Source organism: Halichoeres trimaculatus, unplaced genomic scaffold, assembly GCF_033239565.1.
Source record: "Halichoeres trimaculatus isolate MK-OKI-2021-1 unplaced genomic scaffold, fHalTri1.1 fHalTri1_scaffold_20, whole genome shotgun sequence".
Lineage (NCBI taxonomy): Eukaryota > Metazoa > Chordata > Actinopteri > Labriformes > Labridae > Halichoeres > Halichoeres trimaculatus.
In genome coordinates this window covers 14695890-14716999 of record NW_027437198.1, presented here as the reverse complement: position 1 = coordinate 14716999, position 21110 = coordinate 14695890, and the positions used below count along the sequence as shown (strand labels likewise).

Genomic DNA, 21110 nt, shown 5'->3' with positions numbered 1-21110 from the left:
CGTGTATAAAAATACACTTTTATGGTTCCGCGCTTTCCCTTACCCAATGTATTTCTCAACTTTATCTTATAATCTGTCTCTTCATTTGTCATCTGTCTGTTTTACTGTCTGGAGACTTTGTGCGTTTTTTACGTACGGCACACAAGCCGTAAACATCAATGAGTGCTGTTTCCCGCCCATCAGCAGCGAGTGAGTGAAAACTTTCGTAAGACTCCTCTTGCTCCACCTCCCCCTTCACTCGGGGAGAAAGTAAACAGTACGTCTCTACACACCTTATCACTCAAAAGCAGGCGCGTAACCACGTTGCGCTATCCATGGTATCTGACGAATAGTAAGATCCAGGCAAGAGCTGCATGAGGAGCGTTTGTGGCGTGTTTGTTCTCCAGTTATGAAGACGGACATCAGAAAGAAAACGTCTTTCTGCTCACAGAGAAGACAGACAGGATGATATGCAATCACCTGAGCCGGTGTGTGGTACTAAGCGGGATATTCTGCGCCATGCTAACAGCGTCAGTCGTCCAGAGCGCACGGTATTTCGAGAAAAAGGGTAAGAGTCTGCGAGGGTTGTCATAGCAAAATATGGGATTGGTCCCAGCTCAGACAAAAAGATTTTGGTTGCTCTCACGGGTACCTGTTGACCTGACCTCCCTAACTTCACCTCAACAGTGTCTATGCTGCTGAAAGAGGTGCCAGAGAATCCCAAGTGCTTTGCTGAAGGCAGGAAAGACTTGACGTGCTTCTGGGAGGAAGATGAGGAGAGAGCGGGATCTTTGGATCAGTACTCTTTCACCTACACCTACCAGTAAGTACATGATAGAGTTAAAAGAACAAGGTGAGTTTAAGGGAAAATCATAATAAAAAGATTATTTTAGGGTTACAGTATTAAATATTAGTTCATTTCAATTTTTATGATGCATTACACTGCAAAATTTCAGTGGTTTTATTTTGAAAACCTGACGTGTTTCTGTATTTCTCTGTGGTCTGAGCAGAAACGAAAACAGCAACAGGTGCCCACTAAGAGTCCACCATGCAGCAGGTGGAAAGATGCTCTTCGTCTGCCAGCTGAACCAAACCCAGATGTTTGTCCAAATGGACATAGAAGTTCACAGAGAGACAGCACTAATCTACAACCGCAGCCTCCTCGTTGAGCTTGTCTGTAAGTTTTTTACAGTTGTGTGGCCTACTGTGTAGCTGACACCAGAGCCTATTGGGGGCTACTGATAAAAGAGAGTCTCTGAAATGAAAAGTTTGATTGCCTCAACAGTCAAGAATTTTTCATCTTTAAACTCCTGTTGTTAAAAATGCAAGAAAAACTTTATCATAGCGCATTATAACTAATTTACGTAACTTCTTTTGTTTAACTTTACAGTATTTTGGTGTCTCTTAGGTTTTACAGCTGTTCTTCAGCTATTTGTTTTGTTGTTGCTGTTGTGAAACTTTTCTCAAATTCCTCAACAAGTTGCCACTTGCCTCTTCACATGACAGTTCTTTTGGACCCTCCGGCTAATGTGACAGTAAGCCGCCCGGGTCAGCAAGGCCAGCTCAACATCAGCTGGGTGCCTCCTCCTCTAAAATACATGGATGACAGCATGATATACGAGGTCAGCTATGCTGCAGCAGAGAGCCATGTGTGGCAGGTATGACCCCTAAACAAACCAAAGAGCACCATCTTTTGTTTTTAAGTATGTGCTTGGATGGCCTATTGACCAGAACTCATCAAATTCTGCTTCATCAGGTGGAGGTAGTCAAAGCGAGCTCAAAACTGATCCTGAGAGGTCTGCAGTCGGGTACACAGTACAAGGTGCGAGTCCGTGTCAAGCTGGATGGGATTAGCTACAATGGCTACTGGAGCGCCTGGAGTGACCCTGTGTACATGGAAACACTCCCTGCCGGTGAGCTCAATTAGATATTTGATAAAGCGTGTGTATCCCTCAGTCTGATTTCTTTAGCTTCATTTGTTCCTTGAGGTTTTAAAGACTGTCAATTTTCTCATGCCTCCTCCAGAACTCGACCTGCTCATCATATCCCTGACATTCATCATCTCTTTGATCCTCATTGTGCTGTCGCTTGCGATACTCCTGTATCATCGCAGGTAAGTTGACCACAAATACAGCCTTACAGTTTCCTCTGTCAGAGTCTTTCAATGATGATACATTAGGAAAAAGACATATCAAAACTTCAGCATCTGTTCTCTCTTCAGGTTTCTTGTAAAGAAGATTTGGCCAAATATCCCAACCCCTGATGGAAAGTTCCACGACCTTTTTACGGTCTACGGTGGAGATTTTGAGGTAAGGATGAGACAATTGCACCACCTTTTCATACAGGCTCTATCTTTGCCAAGCTGTTTCTCACTGATAAAATGAGTACAGGGAAAATGAGGACGTCTTCATAAGTCTTTGTTGTGTTTTTTTAGGAGTGGTTAGGACAGTCCAATGGAGGCCTGAGGCTGATTCCAGCGTTCTTAGGCACAGATGAATACCTCTCTCCCCTGGAGGTCCTCTCAGAGCTAAGCCTTTGCCCTACACTGCCTTCCCCCCCTCTTCCACCAAAAGCCTCGAGAGCTTTGACCGCAGGAGAGGTCGATAGGAATGCGAGGAAAGGAACAGAAAGGGGATTGGGAAGGGATGATCCAGCTTCAGTGGACGGGTTGAGAGCCTCACATGACAACTGGTTGATGGATTGCTTACGAGCACTCCACCAGGACAGCTCCCAGTCCTCTCTGCTTGAGTCCCAGGATGCTTACGTCACACTGAATACCAATAACTACAGCAACACTGATCACCTGGAGGACATTCTCGAGGAGACCTTACCACTGGGGCTGCTCTTTGCCCCCAGAAAGACAGTATCATGTGAATCTCATTCTGACCTGGGATCTGTTCAGCAGAGCTCTGGTTCAGGTCAGTTATCGTCTCAGTCCAGCTTTGAGTACCCAAACCATGCCTGGATGCCAAAAAGCCAAGCATACACCTACATGGCAGTGGCAGACTCTGGAGTTTCCATGGATTACAGCCCCATGAGCAGAGCAGATGACATTGGGAAAAGGGTTATCTATGCCAACGAGTATAAGAATGAGATCCCAGCTCACAGAAGACCGTTCCTGCCAAGGCATTTCCCTGTTCATGATGATGAGAGCTGAGGAACACGACTGGACAGTTTGAACATGGACTATGCTTGAGAGCAGGCTCTGTTAAGGGCAAAGATACATAAACTCACGTCTACTGTGAAGAAAAAGTCGTAGAATTCAGGTACAGCGCTGTGAATAAATCTGGGGATACCTTTTTATTTTCTTAAAAAATGCCAAGAAAAGACAAAATCTAAGAATAAATCATCATTTAAGTGCTGTCTATTGCAAAGACTTGATACAGCTTTTTTAATACTGTAGACCTCTATTCTCTGTCTACAGCTATGCTAGCAGCTGTGTGTGGCTATACCTTCGCTGCATGAATATCACAACTGAGAGACTGTCGTTTTGAGTTTCCTGTAAATAGTTTTCAGCTTCTCCATTATATTCAAACTCTGGGTTCTGCTCATTCTGCTCCTTCTGCTAATGTGCATTCAGGTTTAACATTTGCTTAACAACAGTAAGAGACAAATCAGGGCTAAATAAAGTCTGATGATTTGTATGGTACAGAGATATTCCAGTTAGGGACATTTTCATCCCTGTAACCCCCCCTGCAAGAATGATAACTTCACATAAGTAAATCATACACTAAGTTCCCCTACACATGAAAGAAGTCCCTTAGCTCAAAAAGGGTCAATAACACAGTGATATACCTTTGTAATGTGCAGCAATGATACTAAATGATTTGGAGATAGAACCCAAATGTTTTAACGTCAAACTTAAATGTTTGTTAAGTGTAGTGAGACTGACAGGCTTTGTTACAACTCAAGCAATGTTTGTTTTAAAATGCAGAAATTGATTTATGAAACAAAGGTTATGGGAATCAATTAAACTTTAAATTTAGACTCACTTTTCCCCCCTTTTCCTAGTGTACAACAATTATACCAACATAAGCTCTTATATTTTTCAGACTGAAATAGTGAGAACCTTTTTGCTTAGAGATATTTTATTTAGTGTTCCTTCGACTCTTTTTTTTCCCTTTTTTTGTTTTTTCAAAATTCCACTGTTTCCTTTTCAATGTGTCTTTTTTGTACAATATTTTAAAACAGATATCAGTGTCTTGAGTGTAACGTCTCAATCACTTTATTGTTCCTAACACAATGTCTGGCTTCAAGGTGTGGTGAGTTAAAATGTAAAGATTTGGCGATATCTAGAGGTCATAATCTGGACTAATGAGCTCACTCTTTGTTGTCAGGGTAGCAACGGTGGCTTTTGAGAACAAGAAGCTCCTGTGATGCATGTAAAGTATTTCTTCTGAAAAATTGTCTAATGATACATAAATTTTTGCTTGCAGAAACACTCTCTTCTCTTTTGTCTACAAACAAGTGTATTTATAACTGAAGATGTTTCTTTTAAATCAAGATGCTTAAGTAAACTGAAAAATATGTTTTAATTTTATTTCTGAGCACTGAGATATTTTACATTTGAACTTATGTAATAACAAATGTGCATGTTAGACAGCAGGGGTAGTGAGAAGGCAGCAAGCTAAGGTGAAAGATTGTTTTTCTTTATCACCCCTTCTTTGAACAGAGTTTGACCCAGGGTGAACAGATTAACCCCCAAACCTCCCAATGTGCTTATTGTCAAACCAATTTAAACTCCATCAAACCATCAGGAAAAACTAATAACTGCCACTCTTGGTCTATGCTTGACCTGTCCTCGCTGTCTTTGGACAAAAAGGCCTGTGGGATCTGTGTCGCAGAAAAGTAAGTGTGCCAAATCTCTTGTAATCCAGCTGCTGTAGCTTCATAGCTCCTATCTCTATCAAGAGTGCAGCGAACCTGGAAATAGCGATCAAGGACTTCAAGGATGGGATCAGTTGTTGAGGCCTCCCCGTCTTCTTTCCCAAATTCAACTCCGGACTGAAAGGAGGCAATGAAGCGACAGGGGCCTGTGCTTGAGGAACGTTGTTTCAGGAGCTGTGTTAAAAAGGCAGCACTATCGCAAAGCAATGCAGACAGGTGTGCAGCCAAAGACTGTTCCCCTGAGTGAAATCCACATGTGCCACCACTCCCAGGACCACACAGGTAGCTGTCCAACCTGTCAATTATGATCAGTGAAGGAGGGGTGGGATATAAGTTGATGGACTCGTGGAGGCTGGCCACCTGCTGAAGAAGTTCCTCCACTCTGCCAGGATAGCAAAACTTGATTTTCTGTAGAAGACAAAAAAGAGATGGCGAAATGTCTGAGAAGCACAACAGTAGCTGGTGGAGGATTCAATTTATTCAGAAAAGCTAGGATATTCTTGACAGCACATTTTTTCTTATCACAAAATCTGGTTGTCTGAAACAGAAAGTTGATGACCTATTTACCATTAAAATAATGTCACAACTTAAAAACTCTTCGTAATGTGGGCTCAATCGATGTTTAACTACATTAAGCTAAGTCTAAGAGGCGTACCTTTAAACTCTCCGGGCTCAGGGTAGGGACACATTTCTGCAGACACACTGGAAGACTTTGGATTTGTGTCTGGGTGAAGAAAACCACTTTCATCCCGGTCTCTGCAGCTGTCACGGCTGCGAGAAGCAAAATAGACCGACTGATGCTGTGGTCCCCCAGGAGCAGCGTGTTTCCGCATGTTGTCGGTGGTGCGACTCTGAAATCAGTCTTAAGATCTTTTTTCGACCTGAAAGTCCTAAACACGAGTTTTAAAATGTCTGACATTACTGGCAAGTTGTTTTTCCCCCTAAGCCAGTGGTTTTCATGTAATAGGAGCAACGTTACCCGCGTCTGTTTTCAAGCTGTACAGTGGTGTTCTTACTTCTCCGGTCGTTGGTGAACATATTATACTCAAAGGTTCCGCTGGTATTTTTGTTGTGCATAGTGGTTATTTCTCTCACTTTTAAAAATATATGCATTTAGGAAATGATCATCTATGTTAAACTCTCTTTAGAAGCCCATTCCCACCAGTGAAAACAGAAAAAAAGTAATTGAAAAAAGGAAAATGAAACTGTCAAGTCATAATAATGAGATACTGTCTTATAATTATGACTCAGTATCTTCTGACTATAATTTTCTCATAATTATTTAGAATCCCAATCCAAATTTTATTTATCTAATTATTTATTTGAACTGTTCCAGTTTTGTTTTTGTTTTTATTAGAGGAAATGGGCTTCCATAGAACTCATGTGGGAAAAAAAAAGAAAAAAACGGGGTAAAATGGTAAAAAAAAAAAAAAAAAAAAAAAAAAAAAAGGGGGGGGGGAGAAATCTTACTACAGGTACTTATATAAATAAATAAATAAATAAATAAATAAATAAATAAATAAATATATTTTTAAGGCGTCCGTTCACCTCGCTTCCTGTTTAGTCTGACAACTTCCGGAAACCCCTCGAACCACAACATCAGCTGTTTAGGCCAAGATGGCGCATAGCCTTGCAGAGTTGGACGTCTCTCTGGACCCAGACCAAGCTAGAGACCACGAGAAGAGTGTTTTGAGGCGCTGCAGAGGACGGCCCAGGTTAACAGACTCCGACCGAGCCAAGAGGCGGCTTGAATCCAGAAAGAAGTACGACGTGAGGAGGGTGTATCTGGGAGAGTCACACAAGCTGTGGAGTGAGCTCCGCAGGCGGACCAGCCTGAGTGATGCTGGACTGGCAGAGTATCTGATCCTGCTCAATTCCACGTATGGAGACAAATTGCAAGAGCACAACTTCGGGTAAGCCTGAATAAAGCAGTGTCATATTAATATCTGTAGCGAACATGTTATGAAAACTGTCTGCCATGTTCATATTTATCAGTCAGTGATGAAAACTGATCATTCTTATTTAAGCAGGTGTTTTGTGCGACTGTAGCTGATAATTCCCTGTCCAAATTTCGTGTTTTTGCGCAACAGGAAGAAGCTTGATACTGGAGATTCGCTCAAACAGAGAAAAGGTGAGGGCTGAATCCATCCAAACTTTGTATCGGCTTGTACAAAAGAAAAAAATGGAAAAAAGAGGATACTTCTATTACACAGTTGTAAATTATAACACATAAATTGGACTAAAGTGTGTTACAGGTGGCAGACTGGCAATGGTAAACTTTATTTTCTTTTTGTTTTATTTAATAAAAAAGATCAATTAAAGCTCTCTGTTTCTCAGTAAACACCCTTCTCCCTGACTCTTGTTTCTTTCCAGGCAGGAAAGAGCATGTGTCCAGCCTGCAGAGTCTGGTTCGATGGTATCAGGAGCACTCCTGCTCCTGCCCTCATGAACCCCAGCTCAGAGCTGTGGAGCACCAGCACAACTCCTCTACTGCTGCTATCTGGCAATGTGACGCCAACCACTCATTTGTGCAATACCTTTTCTCTCCACTGAGGGAGGCAAGTGACTCTGAACATGAGGAGGAAGTAAATGGAGAGTGTGATGGAGAGGAGACGGCAAAAGCAGACATGCCTATGGTCACTCGCTTCATAAGCGGCAGAAGAAAGAGGGCAGCCCACAATCAATCAAAAGGTGCCATGTGAGAATTGTAGTTTTAAACTGAGTAGGGTTAGTTAGATTCACCTGCTGTTAGAACAATTTGATGATCAGTGTTGGTTCTTTTTGTGTAGATTTGGAAAAAAATATGGACGACACTGAGCTACAACTTGTGACCATGAGCCCGATTGAGAAGGCTGCAACGCTGAACCATCCGTCTGCTGCAGAGGCTCCTTCCAAGGATGTTCCACATACAGGGCAGCCTGTGTGGGAGGTGGGAATGGTCATGGAGCCAGAGCAAGGCTCCCCTGCAGCAGAGTTTCACCCTATCCCCTCAGAGGGAGAAGAGGCTGAGGAGGCACAGGATCTGAGGCAAAGCAGAGATGAGGGAGAAGAACAAGATGAAGAGTTGAGGACTATACCGCACAGTTATGAGTGCATTGCTGTGACAGCGTCTTTAACTGAGAAACCAGAGAAGACATATGAGAACTCAAGTGGGACAGTCAGACTGAGTGCTCAGCCAGGGCTGTCATTGCCCCCATCCGCACCGGTACAAGAGCAGAGTGAGCTGTTTGACCCACCCACTCTGCAGACAGTAGTTTCCAGCTGTGAAATTCCTGACCAGAGACCAGCCTTGGAAGGATCTCAGGTAATGCCTCACAGAGATATTACACACCAAGTTAAACTATGAAGCATTTCTTTCCTTAAAAGTGACTAACTCTTTATTTATCTTTAGCTTATCATCATCACTGGTCCCAGCTATGAGGCCTTAACTTCAGAGGGCATCCAACTCAACATGGGAGGTGGAAATGTGGAGGAAGTTACTTGCACTGTTATTGGGGGTGTTACCTACAACCAGGTTTGTGGATCTGACTCAAAACTTCAGTCAGCAGAGGATGAAGACTTTATAACAGGTGAGCTAGTTGAAGAACTGCTTTTCATTTGTTTGGCAAAACGGCCTGGCTGACGCTGTCTGTGTAATTGGGAATGATTCTAATGTTGTGTAACTTGTTTTTCTACAGGTTTGAGTGACAAACAGCTGCTGCAGCCTGCTGTTGATGTTTTAGAGCTGGGGAATAATCGAGAGCTGCAGCGGAGTTTGAACAGGTACACTCGTCATGGTGAATTCCACGACTTGGTGCAAGAAATTTTGTCCGTCAATTTTGATATGCTTTTATTTCAAAGCTTTGGGTGTTTATCCAGTTTTAAATACCAAGACAAGAGGTAAGCAACCCGCAGCTCTTCAGCCTACTTGCAGTAACTCCCTCGGGCCTCAAAAAGACAACAACATAAAAATGGTTAAGGATTATTTCTTGATTCGATTTTTTTTAACTTTATTATTATTATTATTATTGCAAATTTATCATGGAGTTTGAGGCAATACTTCAACATTGAAGTTCAATAAAACCTTAAATAATAAATCAACTAAAATATGCAACACCTCCACATCGGAAGCCCTTGTTTTTACCAACAGGTGGCTTCTTGAATGTCAGACCTCCATCCTCAGTAAGATAATTATGAATAAATCTAAAGAAAAAAAGTCTAACAGAATAAAAGAGGGTTTAATTCGGCTTGTACAGATTTATAAGCCTTTGTAACGCAGTAAGGCATTTTCATAACAAGCACTTAGCATTTGCTAAAAAGTAAAAAACTGAAGATGAGTGAATAGTATCGATTTCGTGAATGCTAAGGAAAGTGACAAGTTAGTTACAAAGTTACAAACATATTTGGAAGTGGTTAACTTTCTTAATTTAACAGCTGCTAGTTTTGTGGCAGCTCATCAAGGTTACATGAAATAATTCTTCATAAAAGTATCAGAGTGCTTAAAGAACGTAACCCTGTAGTCCTGTGTGAAGATCACTCAAACTTTACAAGATGTGTTTTGTTTTGTGGCTCTAGACTCTTTCTTTGGTGGAAGAGGGGGCAAAATGACTCATTTGATAGCGAAAGTTGCAGACCACTGACTCGGACTCTCTTGTTTATTTAGTCCAAGAGACGTATGATTGTTAAAGATTTGTGTAGGTGCCCAGCAGAGATGTGCGTAAACTCCTCTCCTCTCAACATCCTCCTGATAATGTGAACCAACGTGTCTTTGTTTTTGACATGTCAGGTCCAAGAGGCACCGGCGAGGCCCTGTCATTGAGGCAGACGGGATGCTCAAGATGTTCCACTGTCCGTATGAGGGCTGCAGTCAAGTCTATGTTGCTATTAGCAGCTTTCAGGTGAAGCAACCGATTTTTTTAAATCTTTGATCTCTTAGTTTCATTTGGTTGACTGTAACAAAAAATGTTCATCAAATCCTCCTCTGTCTTTTTTTCAGAATCACGTCAACCTCGTTCACAGGAAAGGAAGGACCAAAGTTTGCTCGCATCCAGGGTGTGGGAAAAAGTTTTACCTATCAAACCACTTGCAACGCCACATGATCATCCACTCAGGTGTGCTTCACACAAAGAAACACTCGTTATATGAAAATCTGATTTTATTCAACTTAAAAAGGAAACTTTGTGTATTCTCAGGGGTGAGAGATTTCATCTGTGAGACATGTGGAAAATCATTTAAGCGCAAGAATCACCTGGAGGTTCACAGGCGGACTCACACAGGAGAAACACCTCTTCAGTAGGTTTTTTTCTTTTAAACTGAAAACACAGTTTGCTTTCACTGTTTATGTAGCATGTTATACCTGAGTGGGCCCTGTTCTTTACGCCTCGTTCTCTGTATCATGCATCAGGTGTGAGATTTGTGGCTACCAGTGTCGCCAGCGTGCCTCCCTGAACTGGCACATGAAGAAGCACACTCCAGAGGCGCACTATAACTTCACCTGTGAGTTCTGCGAGAAGAGGTTTGAGAAACTGGACAGTGTTAAGTTTCACAAGCTAAAGAGCCATCCAGACAAGCAGGCGACCTGAGGCTGAGGAGCTCAACGAGAACAGGTTGGAAATCAAAGGAGAATCTCCAGTGGACAGAGTTCAAACAGCTGTGCTGGACACCAGCTGTTCTAACATGTCTTTACAAACTGTTCTGGATATGTGCAGGAAAGATATAAGTTCAGTGTTGCTTTGTTATGTCTAAAGACTGTTCCTTGATCCCCTTCATCAAACATCTCATACTGTTACGAGTCAGTGTGACAACTTTTTATATACCAAAAAGAAGCATGAAGGGCCATAGAGAATTAATTAAGATTCTCAAAATAAACTTTTCTTAAACCAAAATCACAAAAGCTCTATTAGAATAAGAATGAAACACATTTATCTTACTTACCTGATCATTGAGGCTAAGTTACTTTTAAATAACAGCAAGATAAGAGGTTCTTCTTCCTCTTTCCTTCGTCAAAATAGTTTTGGTTAGCTCTCACCCTCCATACATGAGCAGTGTTACTATTTCATAAGAATACCTATCAGGATACTTGAAATTAAGGCTGCTCGATTGATCTTTTCTTTTTGTGAGCCTTTCCATGTCACTTCATACAACATGTTGTAGAGCCAAAGGAGCAGCTTTGGTTCTACAATGTCCTATGATGTGTTTTCACCTCCTTGGTCCTGACTCACCGGCCCAGATGAATAGTGCTGTGAGTTTACTGCGAGGATTTCTCAGGAATGTTTACCCCAGTCTTTGTTTCCTCGTACTGTTAAGTGTTTTAGTTAGCGTCTTAACACAGGCACTCTTTTCTCTTTCCTGTCACCTGTTTACTAATGATTCACTGAAATTGTGAAAATGACTCATGTTTGTATTGTACGTGTTTTCTAAAGGCCATTTGTGGAATACAAATGTTTAATATTATGCAGTGTGCACTTGACTCTTACATAACTCACTTAAGGGTGTCGCATTTGTGACAAAGTGTGGGTGTGCGTTAAGAAAAGGTATGAAATACGCAAGTGCAATGACGGCTGAGTGTTGGATGTGTAAATAGTGTCTGGATGTTTGTGTAAAGGTTTGGTTTGGAGAACACAAGGCTGGACTCCATGTCACGAATAAATGATAAGTTATTGTTTATTTTAGACTTTCAGAGTAAGATGTGTAAGAATATAAAATTTGAGTATGATTTTTCACCTTCTTTATTTTTTAGTTTTGTGCTTATTTATTTTCACTACTTGAAATGTTACCTCTCCTTTATTACCCAACTTTAATCGCCTGGCTGTGTTAAATTAATGAATCTGCTCAGTCAAAACCTCTTAACAAACTTTTAAAAGAAGAGCAACATGAAGGACAACCAGATCACGGGCGAGTTTGATTTAACTCAACTCATTTAAAGTGTTTATTTCTTGACTCTTGGCTGTTTTTATATTTTACTTTCTCTTGTTCCCTGACCACTCGGAGCATGTCTCAGTTATCAAAGCCACCTAGATTTGTTTGGTGTAAACTGCCTTGCTGAAGGACACAGTTTTACCCCTTTCTGGTGCTATGAAGCAGACTTTTGTCATATATTCTGACTCCGAGTGAAAGACAATTTGAATATGGCTGAAGTATTTGCATGTACTCAAGGGGCCTCTTTTGAATGAACAGCAGCCTTTCCAGTTTATACAGATAGTATCAAAGAGCATTCTATCCTGCTGTGGTTTGTATCAGTTTGCATTCTCCCATACGTAATCAAGAACAAAAAACACTTTTTTTTTCCTTGCTGTGCCATGGGCTAACACTGCACAAGTACAGCTCACGTACTCATGGTTCAGTCATGTGTACTTGTGATGAGTGTTTTTCTTTGTACACTGTGGCATGTGTTATGGCACGCTTTTCTTGGTAATGACTCAGTCTTTTGTAAAGCTGTTTTCAGGAGATAGTTTCTTGCTTGTTACTGATGTGAGTCAGATTTTAATTTTATATTACACATTAAAAAGCGGTGTAGTATACATTTGTTAGATGCCCAACCGAAGAGCTCCACAGCAATTTCAACACAAATTTAAAAAAAAGTTTAAGTCACAACTTGAATTTGTTTAACATCAATAAAAATCCATTTAAAAAAACATTTATCTAAAATCTTAACTTAGTTAATACTCAGGGGCTCCAAGAAAAAAAGGTTTTATTCTAGACTTACTTCCAGGTCCTAGATTTGTTTGTGTTTACATGAAGAGGATTAGGTAAAATTGACGCTCTCCATCGCTGGTGCTAATGTAAATTAGAGGTAGGTGTGACTGCATACAGGTGATCTCTTTTACCTTCTCTCTTCCCCTCCCTCAGGAGTGCCAAACCCAACTCCATGGTGATTTGTGTTATTACTGAGCTCCGCTGGTCACGCCCACCACCTCCCCCTCCCTTTCCATCACTTATAACCAGCTGCTAGCCCCAAAATAAAAGCAGAAAGCTGATTAAAGTCCCTCTCTGAAGCTCCTCATATCAAACAAAGCAACAGTGCCACAGGAAGTGGGAGACAGGAGGCTTATTGTGTGTAGTTTTTCAGCACAAGACTGAGGAAGAATAATACACCCCTGTACTTGTGTTATCTCACTGCCGCTCTGCTCCCACAGCAACAGCCTCCATCACCAGAGTGCAGGTAGGGACTTTCAGCGGCCTCTGAGCACGTCCCTGGACATTTCCTGTGAGAGGTAAGCTGAATTTAACTTAGATTTAAACTTCTGTGTTTGCTTTTCTATGAGAGTGTTGGATGTGTTGGTTTATTTTCAACAGTTAAGATTTGCCAAACAGTAACCTCTTGTCTCCTGTGACCTGCGTCATTTGAGATTTGCTTGTCTTTGTGATGGATCTTGAAAAGCAGAGAAAGTTCAGAGGTTTTTCCTTGATGTGAGAACAACTACAAACCATCTATCTATGGATATGCATGTGATTCTTGGTGTTAATACATCACCAGGCTGGCTCCTTAGTCACAGAGTGTGAGCGCTGACCATGAGGAAGTGAGAAAAACTCAGGGACAAGAAACGATCAAGGGATTATTCGGAGTCAAGGCAACGTTGTGCTCTGTTTCTGAAGGCATCCGGGTCCCTGACTATATGATTAACTTGATGTTGTCCAGCTTTCATAGTGAAGGCAGGTTAACTGAAGTGACAAGCCACTTCCTGTTGTGTGTTAATGATAACTGAAAACGCTGCAGTGGAAGAAACATTTGGAATCCTAGCAGAGACAGCCAGGGACACAAGGGATATCCAGTTGTGATAACGCTCAGTCATTCTTGTTGTGGATAACAATTTGCCTGTTTTGTCACATCACACAAAGGGCACTGTTCCCCAACTGGGCACACACACACACACACACACACACACACACACACACACACACACACACACACACACACACACACACACACACACACACACACACACACACACACACACACACACATTTGGTTGTGACAATCTTGAAGTGACTCCAAAACAGTGGGGTTGTAAAAGGGGGTGGGAAGAGAGGATCTGGAGATAGGATACAGTGATGTGTGGTGAACAGAAGATAAATCTTGTGTTTTTGTGTAAGCACACTCAATGCATGTCTTGTGCATGAAGAAACAGAGATGAAAAATTGCCTTTTTTCTTTATTATACCATCATGAAGTTAAATTCATCCCTGAGTCATGGGTGTGATAGCTTGTAGTAGTTTTCCATGCAAATACACACATGAGACTGGTGTGCTTTATGATCAGAGTCTGCTGCATTCATGTTTGTTTTACTGCTGGTAAAATGGACAATTTGCGTACTATCACTGGCTCGGTGAAACTCTGAGGCGTACACTTCCTCATTCATCACCTCTACTGATATTAAAACAAACAGCCCTTACCCAAGTGTCCTGTCGGATGAGGGTACGACCAATGTTCTCATGAGTGTTTGAGAATTATAAAATTACAAAGGGAACAAAAAGTGAAGAATTGGGAGAGCAGCAGGTGTTCTCCCTCCTCTGCCCTCCCCATTCTGCCTTGACAATATGGTGACAATATGTAAGGACATGGTGGGACTAAGGACAACAAACACTGCACACAGATGACTGTGTTGTGTGTTTAAAGGCTTGGATGGTTCTTATCACAAAGGATGATGACTATTAAGAGAAAAAAAAGATAGTAAGAGTTATAATATAGTGTAATAACAAGAAAACTCAAACATTATGGGCTGAACAATTTTGTTTTCTTTTTTTGTCTCTTAAGGTCCAACAACATCAAGCAAAAATGGGGTGCTTTGGATTTCTCAAAACCATGATGGTTGCTTTCAATGGCATCATATTTGTAAGTTTTAACATTTAATTAGACATATTTAAAATGTTTTTATTATTATTATCATTAGTATTATTTTATTTATTATCATAATTTTTTAATCATACATAACATTTTCACATTTCTTTAGAGGTGTTCATGAATGGTGGGTTCAGTTTTAAACAGTGTGTTTTAAAGAGAGCTTTTTAAATATCTTTACAACTTAATACAGATGCAACATTTTTTATTTTATTTTTCATTCTCATGATCATGGGTCTGCAACCTGTGGCTCTGTGACTCCTATCAAGTGGCTCCTTGTAGCTTAAAAAATACGTTTGAATTAAAGCATTTTTGTTTTTCTTACAGAGGGTATTGATGGTTAAAGGTATTAAAACTAAATAAAATCATGCGTTAACATTTAGTAAACGCTAAATATGTATAATCCATCGTGATAAGACTTTAACATTCAAAAACATTTTTTTTAAGATTATACCCTTTTTTGATTTTTTTTTCTTTTTTCATTTTTTTTGTTTTGTTTTGGACATTATTTTAATCCCATTCCGAATGAGCAAGTTTTAGATTATGCTTTTTTATTTTTTCCTACAATTTTTTTTTTGTTTTTGCAAATTTTTAACATTTAAATATTTGGGAATTTTTGCACATTTTTTTATTTCTACATTAAAAAAAGTTAATGCAAATATCTGTTATTTCCACATTTTTGAAATATTTCCAACTTGTTCAAATTGCGTACATTGTGCAAATTTACGAAAAAACTGACATTACAATTTTTTATATCTGCGAATGTATTTGAAAATCAAAACTAAGACATCACATGAACAATTTGATAAAGACAAAAAAATATTGTTTTTTTGAATAATTATTCCCTAGATTTATTTTCTATGTTATAATGCCCTTTTTTCTTTATTGTGAAGATAAAGCAGATTTTGTGGCTCCTGAATGACTTTTCTCAAGGTGAGCTGAGGCAAAATAGCCCCTGTGAAAGTAAAGGTTGCAGGCCCCTACTCATGATGATCTAAGAGTTTCTATGAACTTGACGAACAGCTTATTCCATCTTCATTTTTCTTCTGTATTGTGCGGTGTAAAATAGATAATTAAGTATTATTGTTGTAAATAGAAATGTTAGAGTAAAATATGCTGTATGTTATGAGTGTTGAGTGAATGAAGGGTTTAAGGGTGGGTTCAAACACTTGCAAGAAACTCTTCATATCGCAATCTCTCTCAGGGCTAAGAGCACCTAAAAGTCAGATCTTAAACTTATCCCTCATCCAGAGTAAATCTATTTGGTGCATTTGACTGAGTACATCATCTTGCTCTGTGTCATGGGTCAGTAACTCACCAGGTGGTGTTTGTTTAAAGAAAGCAGGGCTCAGGAGTGAGCTCATGAGTGAGACAACAAACAACTAGCAAGTCTGCAAGCTGTTCCAGGAAAAAGAAAGTGTTTCACTTAAAGGAAACAGAAGCAGTGGATGTCAGTATATCTTGAATTCTCTAGTCTTGATCAAAATCTTCAAAATGCTGACTCCAACTTTTCCTGTATTATGTCAGCTTTCATCAGACCCCCCTACAAGTGAACTGCCTCAGTCTGTTTCTGCACGCTAATATAAACACTGAATTGTATTTGACTGATATACCAGCCTGTACAATATAAATGTTGTGTTCAAATACTCAGACTTTCACAGCCTCTCCTTCACTACTCTCTAGTTGGCAGGTGCTGCCATCCTAGGTGTTGGAATCTGGGTAAAAGTGGACAGTGGCTCCATCCTCGGCTTTCTTGGGAAAATTGAAGGCGCACCAGAGGAGCTCAGCCAGATTCTCAACGTGGGCTACCTGCTGATAGCAATAGGTGCCCTGCTGCTCGTCATCGGTTTTCTGGGCTGCTGTGGAGCTGTCAGAGAGAGCAAGTGCATGCTGCTGCTGGTAGGACATTTTCTGCTCCTCTAGAGATGGTTTGGATGGTCTTTCTGTCTTTTTTCTAAAACTACTGACTGGCTTAGATGTAGTTATTTTTTTCCATCTTTCAACTTTTGAAATTGAAACAAAACATCAGTTTAATAACAGCACATTTGATATGTCCATATCCGATGTTTTTCTCTCTTTTTTTTGTCTCCGGAAGAGTTTTCATCCAAATTTGGAAGAAATATAATATCATTATTTGCACTGAGAAAATACAATTTTCATTGTTTTACATTACCAATAATCTATTTTTGTGATGTTTTTTTTTTTTTTTATTATTATTATTATTGTTTAGCATTATTTCTTTTTTATTTGGCATATTTTAGTTGGGAAAAAATAAATAAATCTCAAATGCTGATCCTGAAATTCCCCCTCCATAATGTGCTTGACCTTTGTTTCTTTGTCCTTCAGTTTTTTATTATAGTGCTGGTGGTCTTCATAGCAGAAGTTGCTGGAGCAGTTGTTATCTTGGTGTTCAGACCCTTGGTAGGTTATCCCGCAGACTTTTCCACGCTGTATATCCAGCACTTGATAATACTCAAATGATTCCTGTGCTGAAGATGTCATGTCATACTTTTAGGCAGACGAGTTGTTTGCCAAGGTTGGCACGGCAGCAGTCCAAAACATCAAAAAGGACTATGGGAAAAACGCTGATGTCACAGGGCTGTGGGATACTACAATGAGCGCTGTACGTGTTGCTGCTATATTAAAAGATGTGATCTCACAATTTCTCTGAAGGTCTTAATGGTGTAACAGAAACTCTCTCTTTGTGCTCTAATTAGTTAAAATGTTGTGGATTCTACAACGCCTCAGACTTTGTGGGCTCTCCATACTACAACGACAAAAACAAGCAATACCCACCAGAGTGCTGTCCTGGCACAAACAGCTCATGTAATCAAACACAAGCCGACAGTGCTACGGTATGGACCTGGGAAGTTGCAGAAAAATATTATAAAAAATATCAATGTGGTCTTTTACAAAGCAACGATAAATCAATGCTTAAACATGTTCACTCTGTTATACAACTGTTCTGTACTTTTCTCAGACAATCACAGGCTGCTTCCCAAAGATCAAGCAACTGGTTGAAGACAACACAGTGGTTATTGTGGGAGTGGCACTGGGAATTGCAGCTCTGGAGGTACGACACATTTGTTTGTCTTTTCTTTATGTCCTTCAAATTTAACAACATCAAATGGTATTAATAAAATGCCTCATTGAAGTTACCAGATGGCCTCATGACTTAGGTGCCTGTCATTTTCAGCTATACAAGAAAAAATGTCCCACTGTACAACTAAATAGCCTCTTAAGTAGTGGATTATGTATAATAACTGTATATATTTTTTGTTGTTACTGTTCTGGCAAATAAATTCATACAAGGAGAAATTGATCGAATACATAGGGAAAGTGCAAAACAGGAACATAAAGACATAAAGTACCTTTTGAATCATACATAAAGAAAACTTATTTCAGGAATCACAATATACAACTCATGCTATCCAGCAGCTGCTTGTCAGCTATTAGGAAAAAAAAACAAAAAAATAACGTTATGCTTCTAATTGTATGCTATGTCACAAAGCTCTTATTACTTTGTTGTCACTTGCTTTTCAGATATGTGCCATGGCTGTCTCCATGATTCTTTTCTGCAGGATAAAGTCCGGGAGTGGCTAACTGTGAAACTACAAAGGGTTAAAGATGGATCTTTAAAAGCCTTTCTACGTCACATATGACCTCAAAGGGTGTGAAAGACCTTGCCTTTGCAAATACTGCCTCGTCATTTACAACACTTCATGACAAACTTTGTGCAATCAAACATTTTTAGGAACATAACAAATCTATTTACATTGCACTTTAATCCATTAAATAATGTAAGAAACACAATGTAAAACGACAGCAATACATGTTACAATTGTTATATAATAACGAATGAAATGTCAGATAACAAAACCATAGTTGCAAGTGTTGCTGAATGACACCCTTGTTTAGTAGCAAGAGAAATCTTATATTATTTCCTCGTCAATTTTGAAATAAACAAAGGATTTATAAACCTCGGTGACTCCTTCATTTATTTTAATACATGTGCAAAAAAAGGTGCCAGCACAGTTAGAGAAAACTCAGTTTGTCCACAGGTTTGCTGTGACTCACTGTGAACCTTGGCTTCATTAGTGTGGAAAAAGCTTCATCATGAGGGTAGCATGTTTGTGGAAGTGTTATTGGTTAATATGAGAAGACAAGTTAAATAGTTACCTGGGGGTCGTACTTTAGATTTGTTAGTATGAGTTTTGTATGAGGCACTTAAATCCAGATACCATGAGACCATTTTTACCCTTGGATGGTGCAGTTTAAGTTATTTATTTCTTAAAAACTATTTTAGCTGTAGATTATGGTGTTGGAGGCTGTTGAGGCTGCAGTTACAGATTTTGTCCATCAGATGTCAGACGTTGCTTTCAGTCCTTCTCACAGCACGGTGGCCAAATGAGGTTTGATCCCTCTGTGCAGGTTACAACAAAAACAAGGTGTCAGCTTGAACAGTGATGTTAAAATTTCAAACAATTAGCAAATATAATTTTTCTGTGCTCATTTAAACAAATTTATACACTGGCAGGAATTTGGAAAGTCACAACTAACTCAAGAACTAGCCCTTTTTTCTAACTAAGCTGTAAGAGGTTAACATTTTTGTTTGCTTTTTTCCAGCTTATTGTGGGTTTTTTTTTGTTTTTTGAAAATGAACTCTCCCTAGTAGCTCTAATCACCCAGATGCAGCTGCATGCAAAAGAAATGATAAATCCGCAGTGTTTCCTGCTGACCAACAAATGTCTGTCAAACATTAAGCATTTGGCAGCTCAAAAGCTTAATGCACAAATTCCAATATTACACCATATCAGAAAATACATCAACTTTTTAGAATTGTAACTTTAGATTTAAAATATTTGCTGAAGCTTTATTGCATAAGAGTAAAAAGACAAATCCTGAAAATTCAAAAGAAATCTTTTCACAAAATATGCAAACATACTAGTCAGTAACTACACATTAAGAAGCAATGTTCAGTTCTTCTGGAGAAGCAATCATCTAATGTTAACCTGAACTTGTTTCCTTTTTTTTTCACTTCAGCCTCAACACACTGACAAATAATTAAACCTGCCATTAAACAATAATTCATACACTTCAGGTCCAGCTACAACCATTGGTCTGTTCTTCCTTTCTCTCTGTACATTTTCAAATGCTCTACATACTTTAAATATTTATATACATTTTTTGTGCAAAAGCTTTTATCTTAATTATTCAAACTCTGAGTTGTGATTTTTAGTGTTTGTTTATTATGTTGTACAGACAGCAGTTTTAAAAACACACACAACAAAACAAAAAAAAAAGAAGAACTTTAAAATTCCTTTTCTTCCAAACCCTGAAAATGTTATCTTTCTATTTCTCTTTCTATTACAAGTATTTCAAGAAGTTTCAGATGTATTTCTTAGTAAAAAGCTTCGAATAACATTTGAAGAAGTGAAACTGAGTTTTTGTTGAGCATAAGTTTGGGAAGAGGCTCAGCTTGAACTAGTTTTCAGTTTACACAAACATTTTCACATACGAAGCAAAACAGGTAAGAAAACTAAAACAAGTAGAGTTAGGGTCATGACAGGTGGGTTAGTGCAACTTCTTGTTTGTGGGGTGCGAACAAAGTTCTTTGGAAAGAGGGGAGGATGAAACCCCCCCCCCCACACACACACACGAACACACACACACTCTTTGCCCCAAACCATTCATTTTCAAACACCAAATACATTTCTCAATGAAGGCTTCTGAAGACATGTTGAAAACTTTGGCCCAGTTTTTGTAGAGCTGTGGGAGGTAATACGGGTTAACCACTGTGATGCCTTTTGTGCCATCGTGCTAGATAACTTTGGTCAGCAGACTTCCTGGATTACATTTTCTTCTTCACAACAAAAAGCCTTCAACAAAATGTTAATCCAAAACCCAGAAAGTCAAACTCAATATTATTTAAGGTTAAGCCTCACTTTACCCTTTATTTCTGAAGATTGAATAATAAATCGTTGTGGTTTACACCAAAGTTGCTGAATTGAAGCTGTTTATGAACAAATAATTAAAAAAATAAAGATTTTACTAGCTCTGTTTTTTAAATGCCACAACTTTTGCACTAAAAATTTCAATCTTATGCTGATTAATTCTTTCTGTTTACTCTTTCAGCCTTTTTTTAAGAAAACGAAAAAAAAAAAGAAAAAACATAGAGGGATAATGAGATGAAATGATCCAAGAAAGAAGAGTGGATTAAGTTGTTTGTGTGTTTATTTTAGCTTATTCTGTCTCTGAGCTGTCACTGATAGTGATTCAGAGCATTTCAGCCATGGAGAGAATACATCAGAGACACCTTTGCTTGACCCTGGGTAAGACCATGTCAGAAATTTGTTTTTGTAAATTTATTAAGCAGTTTAGGTGTAGAAAATTATTATTATTATTATTATTATTTATGTATTTTTTTT

General features: G+C 39.3%; 4 protein-coding genes across 4 annotated transcripts; 3 read left to right on the top strand and 1 right to left on the bottom strand.

Annotated features, from left to right (window-relative positions):
• The first annotated feature begins 255 nt into the window (after window positions 1–255).
• Window positions 256–4431, top strand: epor (erythropoietin receptor). Its single transcript, XM_074696492.1, has 8 exons — window positions 256–547; window positions 667–802; window positions 990–1156; window positions 1486–1637; window positions 1736–1892; window positions 2005–2092; window positions 2201–2288; window positions 2414–4431. The coding sequence occupies exons 1-8, from the start codon at window positions 445–447 to the stop codon at window positions 3134–3136; spliced, it is 1614 nt and encodes a 537-aa protein (XP_074552593.1). The 5' UTR covers window positions 256–444; the 3' UTR covers window positions 3137–4431.
• On the bottom strand, window positions 4427–5890 carry swsap1 (SWIM-type zinc finger 7 associated protein 1). The gene is made up of 2 exons (XM_074696493.1): window positions 5522–5890; window positions 4427–5274 (listed from the first exon to the last, which is right to left on the bottom strand). The coding sequence occupies exons 1-2, from the start codon at window positions 5783–5785 to the stop codon at window positions 4705–4707; spliced, it is 834 nt and encodes a 277-aa protein (XP_074552594.1). The 5' UTR covers window positions 5786–5890; the 3' UTR covers window positions 4427–4704.
• A 537-nt stretch (window positions 5891–6427) lies between these two features.
• Window positions 6428–12105, top strand: znf653 (zinc finger protein 653). Its single transcript, XM_074696491.1, has 10 exons — window positions 6428–6779; window positions 6957–6997; window positions 7240–7557; window positions 7656–8170; window positions 8258–8435; window positions 8544–8628; window positions 9632–9743; window positions 9842–9956; window positions 10038–10137; window positions 10250–12105. The coding sequence occupies exons 1-10, from the start codon at window positions 6484–6486 to the stop codon at window positions 10425–10427; spliced, it is 1938 nt and encodes a 645-aa protein (XP_074552592.1). The 5' UTR covers window positions 6428–6483; the 3' UTR covers window positions 10428–12105.
• A 699-nt stretch (window positions 12106–12804) lies between these two features.
• Window positions 12805–18624, top strand: tspan34b (tetraspanin 34b). Its single transcript, XM_074697066.1, has 8 exons — window positions 12805–13058; window positions 14599–14676; window positions 16366–16581; window positions 17029–17103; window positions 17198–17305; window positions 17400–17537; window positions 17663–17755; window positions 18226–18624. Exons 2-8 carry the CDS (start codon window positions 14620–14622, stop codon window positions 18283–18285), a joined length of 747 nt encoding a protein of 248 aa, XP_074553167.1. The 5' UTR covers window positions 12805–13058; window positions 14599–14619; the 3' UTR covers window positions 18286–18624.
• The last annotated feature ends 2486 nt before the right edge of the window (window positions 18625–21110 follow it).